Source organism: Sander lucioperca, chromosome 11 (genome assembly GCF_008315115.2).
Source record: "Sander lucioperca isolate FBNREF2018 chromosome 11, SLUC_FBN_1.2, whole genome shotgun sequence".
In the NCBI taxonomy this organism is placed as follows: Eukaryota; Metazoa; Chordata; class Actinopteri; order Perciformes; family Percidae; genus Sander; species Sander lucioperca.
The window spans coordinates 39057233-39067232 of record NC_050183.1 but is presented as its reverse complement, the minus strand read 5'-3'; the positions used below and the strand labels follow the sequence as shown (position 1 = coordinate 39067232).

The 10000-nt window shown below is 36.1% G+C and overlaps 1 protein-coding gene across 1 annotated transcript in view; it reads right to left on the bottom strand.

Annotated features, from left to right (window-relative positions):
* Positions 1 to 10000, bottom strand: part of patj (PATJ crumbs cell polarity complex component) — a 116859-nt gene that overhangs the window by 104554 nt on the left and 2305 nt on the right. Inside the window, exons 2-4 of the mRNA XM_036007708.1 lie at positions 3289 to 3495; positions 2206 to 2348; positions 768 to 960 (exon numbers count right to left, since the gene is read on the bottom strand). Of these exons, the coding sequence (XP_035863601.1) occupies positions 768 to 960; positions 2206 to 2348; positions 3289 to 3495 (543 nt within the window). The remainder of the gene's footprint in view (positions 1 to 767; positions 961 to 2205; positions 2349 to 3288; positions 3496 to 10000) is intronic.

Here is a 10000-nt window from a genome sequence, read left to right as displayed (position 1 = left end):
AATCTTTCTTTCCCGTCTGTCTTTCGCATCTTTCTTACATGTCTTTTATCGTCTGTCTTTTGTATCTTTTATTGTCTTTTGAGTTTCCCGCAACGTTATTTCGCATCTCTTTCCCGACTTTCTTTCCCGACTTTCAGCCAAAGTCCGCATATTTATTTCGGGGGCCGCATTTTTTCAAATACGCCGCACTTTCACCACATAAATTGCCGATTTCCGCGCAAAATATGCAGGGCTTGCATGATTTCATAATCCCCGCATTTTCATTGCAAAAAAAGTCCCATATATCTTAGCAGAAAGTTGAAAAATGTTGCGTTTACTTCACACAAGAGCAGCCGTTTCCCCCTGTTGCCATGGGAACGTTATGAAGTGACGTAATTACGCGACGTGAACATCATCGAAAAGCTGCAAACCCCGCGATGAAGCCACGATGAAACCACAGTTTTTGCAAGTTCCCGCAATTTCATCGTATAAAATTGCATAAATATCCCGCATATTCCATCACATTTTTTAAGAAAACGTGCCGCATAATCAAGGATTTTTGCCCAAAACAATCACAAAAAAACTCCACATTTTTCTGGAAGGACTGGAAATACATTTATTAATCACATTATTATGCTGTGGGTCTTTTCACGTTTCCAAAACCTTTCCAGGCCTGGAATTTGGCATTTTTTAAAATTCCATAACTTTTCCAGGTTTTTTCAAAAAACGTATGAACCCTGCTGGTTAAATTAAAAAAAAAATGGACGTACACTCCAGACGTTTCCTACCGTGTTGATGGCGTCCGTGGCCGGTAACGATGATGCTGCTGGTGCGTTGAGTGGGCGGTCCCGTGCTACCACCAGCTCCACGCTGTCTCCGGTCTGCTGCAGCAGCGCCAGCGCCTGCTGGTGGCCGATCCCCGGCTCTAGAGGACTGCCGTTGATCACCAGGATCTGGTCCCTCTCTTGCAGACGCCCGTCCCTACAGACACAACACCAAACGCCACACAGGAGTTCACAAGAACGTCATACAGAAGGACCGCACACAAAAACTAAACTAAACTAAAATTGACTTTCACACAGGGGCCGAGCCAGATGTATAAAAGTATTTCTTATAATATATTCTGTTAATACACTGCACATATCTATATTATTCTTACTACTAGTATAATGTCACTGCTACTACATTGCACTTATCTGTACATGCTGTTCATACATTGTTCATATTACATAGCCATATTTATTCTGCTCTTATAAGGTAACTGCTAATGGTGCGTTCAGGGCAACCCGTAACTCGTGTTTTCACAACCTTCTGCCCGTGAAAGTGCCCGTGAACGGCAGTCAACCCCGTAACTTACTAACCGTGAACTGTTGAACTCCCAGTTACAGTTTTTGACGTCACACACACATAAACAACAATGGCGTCCCCTGTTGATGCTGTACAGACGCCGGTGATTAACGGAGAGAAATAGAAATAAATAGACATGAATAGGCAACGTGAAGTAATTCTGCACATTGTAATCAAAACAATACACATACGATTGTGTACTACTACAGGTTATGGTTATTAAATGAAGGCCAAAATATGTTGCTGAGTAGAAATCGCTAGTATCAGCTAGCGCTAGCTAACGTCAACGGTAGATAGCCGCTAGCTAACGCTAGCTAGAAGGGTTTGTCGTGACTTTGTCTGGAACGCAGCATTATACACTGCACATATTTATATTTAATTTAGATTACTCTAAACTACTTCTGTAATCCAACTGTATACTACTGTCTACACTGCACTATATTTCTTGTCCTGTCTATACTTTTATATCACGTTGCACTTTTCTGATATTTTTGCACTTCTGGTTGGATGCAAACTGCATTTCGTTGTCTTTGTTCTTGTACTCTGCACAATGACAATACAGTCGACTCTAATCTGATCTAATCTAAAAGGCAGCTATATGAACTATTTTTCCCGTTTTGGGAAAGCATGATAGTTGTAACATCCCTTTTTACTCTGACAATTTCTTCTACGCTTTTGTAAATTTTCTGAAATTTTATTTTGAAAAGAAAAATCCACATTTTTGTCAACTAAAGTGGCGGCATGAAAGCAACGAAAAAATTCAGAAAAAAACGTAAAAAAACATGAAAAAAAGCGTTAAAAAAAAACCGTAAAAAATTATTGAAAAAAACAGAATAGAGGACGGGCGCAGACTTGATGTTAGCCGAAGGAGACTCGGACCTGTGAGCGACGCCTCCGGGCTGGATGTGTTTGACGAAGACGCCCTGACTGCTGCCGCTTCCTGCCGGATTCAGACCCACGACGCTGAAGCCAAGACCACCGGACGGAGGTCGGGTCAGCTGACACAGCGCCGTTTGACGGCCCTACACACACACACACACACACACACACACACACACACACACAGACACAAAGAGAGAGAGACACACACAGAGACACACACACACAAAGAGACACACACACACACACACACAGAGACACACACACACACACACACACACACACACACACACACACACACACACACACACACACACACACACACACACACAGAGACACACACACACACACACACACACACAAAGAGACAGACACACACACACACACACACACACAGAGACACACATACACACACACACAAACACACACACACAGAGACACACACACACACACACAAAGAGACACACAAAGAGACACACACACACACACACACACACACACAAAGAGACACACACACACAAAGAGACACACAGACACACACACACACACACACACACACACACACAAAGAGACACAAAGAGAGAGAGAGACACACACACACACACACACACACACACACACACACACACACACACAGAGAGAGACACACACACACAAAGACACACACACGTAGACACACACACACATACACACACGCACATAGACACACACACACACACACACACAGAGACACGCAGAGACACACACACAAAGACACACACACACGTAGACACACACGCACGTAGACACAGACACACACACACACACACACACACACACACACACGCAGAGACACACACACGCAGAGACACACGCAGAGACACACACAAGACACACAAAGACACACACGCACGTAGACACACACACACACACGCAGAGAGAGACACAAACACAGACACAGGAATGTAACCAAGTACATTAACTCGAGTACTTTTTACAGTGTGGTATTAATACTTTTACTTAAATAAAGTAATGAATACACACAGATGAAATGTATTGATGTATGCGTGGTGTGCAGGTGTGTGTTTCTGTGGCTCCGCCCACCTTGGCGGCGGCGATGATCCATTGCTGTAGGAGGAGGTCAGAAGGGGGCGGAGTCTGATGGACGGGCGGAGACGAGCCATTGGTCAGGAGGGAGGAGGCAGTGGACAGCGGGGGGGGGCTGCTGGCGGGGTCAACGGCGCTCAGGATCAGCTGACCCTTTCTGGAGAAAGTGAAGTCGCTGCAGGAGTCAGGCGGCAGACTGCTCAGCTACGGGGGGGGGGAGGAGAGGGGGGGGAGAGGGGGAGGAAGGGACACTCAAAATATTACAACTTTTTTCTCAAAATATTACTTTTCGTAAACTATTATGAATTTCTCAAAATATTACAACTTTTCCCAAAATGTTACGACTTTTCTCATAATATTGCGACTTTTTTCCCAAAATATTACAACTTTTCCCAAAATTACAACTTTTTCTTAAAATACTATAATTTTCTCAAAATATTAAGATTTTTTTTCTCAAAATATTACGACTTTTCTCCAAATATTACAACTTTTCCCAAAATATTACAACTTTTTTTCTCAAAATATTACTTTTCGTAAACTATTATGAATTTCTCAAAATATTACAACTTTTCCCAAAATGTTACGACTTCTCAAAATATTACAACTTTTTTCCCCAAAATATTACAACTTTTCCCAAAATATTACAACTTTTCTCATAATATTGCGACTTTTTTCCCAAAATATTACAACATTTCCCAAAATATTACAACTTTTCCCAAAATTACAACTTTTCCCAAAATTTCCATTACAACTTTTTTCCCCAAAATATTACAACTTTTTCCCAAATATTACACTTTTCCCTAATATGCACTTTTTTCCCAAAATACATCCCAAATTTACGACTTCCCTCAAAATATTACAACTTTTCCCAAAATTACAACTTTTTCTTAAAATACTATGAATTTCTCAAAATATTACGATTTTTTTTTCTCAAAATATTACAACTTTTCCCAAAATATTACTTTTCGTAAACTATTATGAATTTCTCAAAATATTACAACTTTTTCCCCCAAAATATTACAACTTTTCCCAAAATATTACAACTTTTCTCATAATATTGCGACTTTTTTCCCAAAATATTACAACATTTCCCAAAATATTACAACTTTTCCCAAAATATTACAACTTTTCCCAAAAATATTACAACTTTTTCCTCAAAATATTACAACTTTTCCCAAAATTACAACTTTTCCTTAAAATACTATGAATTTCTCAAAATATTAAGATTTTTTTTTCTCAAAATATTACAACTTTTCGTAAACTATTATGAATTTCTCAAAATATTACAACTTTTCCCAAAATATTACGACTTTCCTCAAAATTTTACAACTTTTCCCAAAATATTACGACTTTCCTCAAAATATTACAACTTTTTTCCCCAAAATATTACGACTTTTTTTCCCAAAATATTACTTTTCGTAAACTATTACGACTTTTCTCTAAATATTACAACTTTTTCTCCCAAAATATTACAACTTTTTTTCTCTAAATATTACAACTTTTTTCTTAAAATATGAATATCTCAAAATAATACGATTTTTTTTCTCACAATATTACAACATTTCCCAAAATATTAAAACTTTTTTTCTCAAAATATTACTTTTCGTAAACTATTATCTATTAACTTTTTTCTCATAATATTGCGACTTTTTTCCCAAAATATTACAACATTTCCCAAAATATTACGACTTTCCTCAAAATATTACAACTTTTCCCAAAATTACAACTTTTTCTTAAAATACTATGAATTTCTCAAAATATTACGATTTTTTTTTCTCAAAATATTACAACTTTTCTCAAAATATTACAACTTTTCCCAAAATATTACAACTTTTTTTCTCAAAATATTACTTTTCGTAAACTATTATGAATTTCTCAAAATATTACAACTTTTCCCAAACATATTACGTTTTTTGGCCAAAATATTACAACTTATCTGAAAATATTACTTTTTTTCTCATATTACGACTTTTTCCCAAAATACTACTTTTTTTATAAACTATTATGAATTTCTCAAAATATTACGACTTTTCCCAAAATATTACAACTTTTTTTCTCAAAATATTACTTTTCGTAAACTATTATGAATTTCTCAAAATATTACAACTTTTCCTCAAAATATTACAACTTTTCCTCAAAATATTACAACTTTTTTCCCCAAAATATTAAAACTTTTTTCCCCAAAATATTACGACTTTTTTTCCCAAAATATTACTTTTCGTAAACTATTACGACTTTTCTCAAAATATTACAACATTTCCCAAAATATTACAACTTTTCCCAAAATATTACAACTTTTGTCAAAATATTACAACTTATCTGAAAATATTTGACTTTTTCCCAAATTACTACAACTTTTTTCAAAATATTACTTTTTTTCGTAAACTATTATGAATTTCTCAAAATATTACTTTTCCCAAAAAAAATTACGACATTCCTCTAAATATTACAACTTTTTTTCTTAAAATATGAATATCTCAAAATAATAAGATTTTTTTTCTCACAATATTACAACTTTTCCCAAAATGTTACGACTTTCCTCAAAATATTACAACTTTTCCAAAAATTACAATTTTTTTCTCATAATATTACGACTTTTGTCCCAAAATATTACTTTTTTCCAAACTATTATGAATTTCTCAAAGTATTACGACTTTCCTCAAAATATTACGACTTTTCCCAAAATATTACGACTTTCCTCAAAATATTACAAATTTTCCCAAAATATTACAACTTTTTCTTAAAATACTATGAATTTCTCAAAATATTACGACTTTTTTTCCCAAAATATTACAACTTTTTTCTCAAAATATTACTTTTTGTAAACTATTATGAATTTCTCAAAATATTACAACTTTTCCCAAAATATTACAACTTTATTCCCCAAAATATTACGACTTTTTTACTCAAAATATTACAACTTTTCTCAAAATTTTACTTTTTTTCTCATATTATTAAGACTTTTCACAAAATATTCCGACTTTTTTTCTCAAAATATTACTTAAAATATTCCGACTTTTTTTCTCAAAATATTCCGACTTTTTTTCTCAAAATATTCCGACTTTTCCCAAAATATCACAAATTCAAAAATATTACAACTTTTTTGATGCAAAGATGCAACACTAATGAAGAGAGAGAGAGAAACAGAAAAAAGAAAGAGACAGAGAGAGAGAGAGAGAGAGAGAGACAGAGAGAGAGAGAGAAAGAGAGAGAGAGACAGAGAGAGAGAGAGAGAGAGAGAGAGAGAGAGAGAGCGAGAGAGGAGAGCGATACATATCGGAGAAGTAGAGACAATGAAGAGATGAGACAGAGAGAGACAGAGAGATAGAGAACATAGAGAGAGAGATAGAGGAGAGAGAACCATAGAGAAGACATGAAAGGAAAATCTATAGTATTATATATAGAGTATATAAAAATGCTGATAAATATACATATATCGACACATGATCATATCCACTAATATCTCCCCTATATATAGCTATATATCTATCTATCTACTATAATTCCGCTTCTAACTATACATGCATATATCCCCTATATAGTATTCTCTATAGATACCTTATCATATCCATAATATCGTCCTATACCATATCTATCTATCTCTAGCATCCAGACATATATATATATCGCGAGATATATATATACCTCCTAATACGCTATATCAAGTCTATATACCTATATCTACAGCACTAATATATAGAGATATATATAAAAGTCGAGATAAGTTTACCTATATAACCTATCTATAGAGACATAGATATACCATAGTAGATCGATATATATATATATATAAGTAGAGAGAAATACAGTATAGAGATGATATCAGATATACATATCTATAGTACAATATCGATCACTGTATGAGATAGATCATATAATATTGAATGAAATATGAAAGAGTACCACAAGAGCAGGAGTAGAGAAAATAATATAAGAATACAAGAGATAAATATAGATAAGATATATATCTATATAGAAGTAATATGTGACAGTATCCAGATAGATAGAAATAAGAACCAGATAGAGAATAGATAAGTAGTGATAATACAGAGAGATAGATAATAATATATACAGATAGATAGAACATGTAGATGATATATACGGAGACAGAGAGATACGAATATATATATCCGATATACAGTAATATAGTAATACATATGATATATAGAGAGATACTAACGTAATACGACGAATAATATCGAAGTGGAGGAACAAAAACAAAAAATAAAGAAAAAAAAAAAGATTACGGAGATAGTATACGAGATAAGAAGAAAGAATATAGATATATAGGATAGATTACCCAGATAGTCGAGACAAAGAGATAAAGAGAGGAAGCGAGGATAGAAGACAGAGATATATGAGATTATAGAGAGAGATACCTCTCTATTTCAAGGACATTTTCAACAAAAACGAAAGAGCTGCAGCTCCCTCTCTCTGAAGCAGGTAAAGTATTAATGACTCCAGCTCCTCTCTCTGAACAGGTACGGTTATTAATGACCTCAGCACTTAGAACTTAGAACTTTAACAAGAATGAAAACAGAGATGCAATAAATATACATTAAAAAACTCAATTAGCATACGTGAAATCCAATGTTTTGAACTTATTCTTTGATCGATCGTTCCGGAGTTAAGTGTATTATTTTAGGTTCTTGGTAACGCGCTTGTGTTCCAAAACAACCTTCAACATCTGAGAACACTGGTTTGTTTTCCCTTATTTTTTTGTTGGTGTAGAAGCATAGTAAATTTATTACAGTAATAGCAGTGGAAATAATAGTTTTGGTATCGTTACCCAAAACCTTGCTTAATCACCAACTACACTTCAACTTTTCAACTCCCAACCTAGTCCCAAACTCTCATTTTAGTTGTACGTATAGTGAAACCCAGCAAACTATATTCCAGTTCTGCTGTCATGGTGGTACCGTATGAGAAGATTTACATCAACTCTGCACTAGGTCAGCCAGATGATGACATTATTATTATTATTATTTAAATGTTTTTAACTTGGTGCAACAATGAACATTCCTAGTCTGAGCTGTTTTATTTTATACTTGCCATCTGGATTTCCTTTTCTCTTTCTGTTACTCTTTCTTTTTAACGAAGATTTCCATTTGCTCACGGCGATCCAACAGATTTTGACAATGTTCCACATGGTTACCAACTGTGTTTCTATCTTCTTTTGTACACTAAAGTGATTAATGTTTGTAAGATGCTGGTGAGGTTTTGCTGCTACAGTGTGTTTAATCTTCAATCATAGCCAGCTAATCCCCCTTTCTTTGGCAAAGCTCTTGCCCAATCAAGGGTGGAAATGCTTGCAATTCACTCTCAGCAATCCATTGCTGATTTCCTTTGTATTCCTAAACATAGAAACGTTCAAAACAGCACACATGGCACTAGAAATGAAATTTGCTATTTTTTCCTCCCAACTGGCCTCTTTTTGTATGTAATTGTCTGTCTCTTGTCCTCTTTGGTGTTCACCGCCGTGATCCCCGACCCCTCCAGATTAGCTATTCCCCCGCTTACTTGCATGCCAGCCCGTGCCAGAGGGGGGCCGAATTAACGCTGAAATCCAGTGCCGGCATCCCACTCGATCATCTCCGCCATCTGTCCCTACATGTTTGTGAACGTAGTGATGGAGAAGGGTTTGGGAAGTGGAGCAGGGGGGTGGTCAGCAAACCGGTAGAGAGATTATCACTCCATTGACAAGCTGCTGATTGGTCGTTCCCCGGGACATTTGTACAAGAAGCGGTACAATGATGGATAGATTCACGTTGTAGAAGAGGAGGAGCAGGCGCTGGGGGAGGGCTGGACCAGATGGTACGTGATAAGAATTGAGCGTTGGCAAGCCGGATGCACACCGGCTCGTATTTCTGTGGGGCCGTCGCATTGATTCTGGACCCTGATCGAGTCATAGGCGAGAAGATATCACAGGGACGCTGGATAATTGCCACTTGAAACCGTTCAATCAACTAGGTTAGTGTGACTGTTGAAACTGTGGCCAGTTATTTAGGTCTACAGTTGCCAAACTATATGACAGCATGTGCCAAATGCCTAGATCATAGGTCATATACTGCAACAAGCATATTGCACATAATTTTTGGTTTCATTGATCGCTTGTTTAAAACAACATAACATTTAAAGGATGATTAAGGTAGTAATAAAATCTTACACACACTGTGGAAAGAAGTTTTACTCACATAATTGGTTGCTCCAGTTACAGAATAAAACCTAGACATGCCATACAAACAGCTGAAGTTTGGTTGGTTTGTACTTGTCAGTTCAAAGCCCTCTATATCTTTCTTTCCTCATGGCGTCAGTCGCTCCTGGACTTGTATTGCTGTTAAGTACACTGGACTCTTCCAGTTTCAGGGGCGAAAGCCCTGAATGTTTGTGTGTGTTACTTACTGTACGCTCACTGATGTGCTGACCAGAGCATGTCCCGACTGGATGGTAGGGGGGCTGATTAAACACCGTACTGTATACACATCTTTATGTCAAGTTGTTGCCTTTTTTTGGCTGAATTAAGTGCTTTTCTGATTAGCTGCCTGTAGTGCTGAGTTTGTTTTCCCCTCTTGCTGGGTGGATGATGGACGTCTTACTATTAGAGCTTCAAGTACGATTATCTCGTATTGATTAATCTGCTATTTATTTTCTTGATTAATCAATTCATATTTTTGTCTATAAAACAGTGAAAGATGCCCATCCACAATAC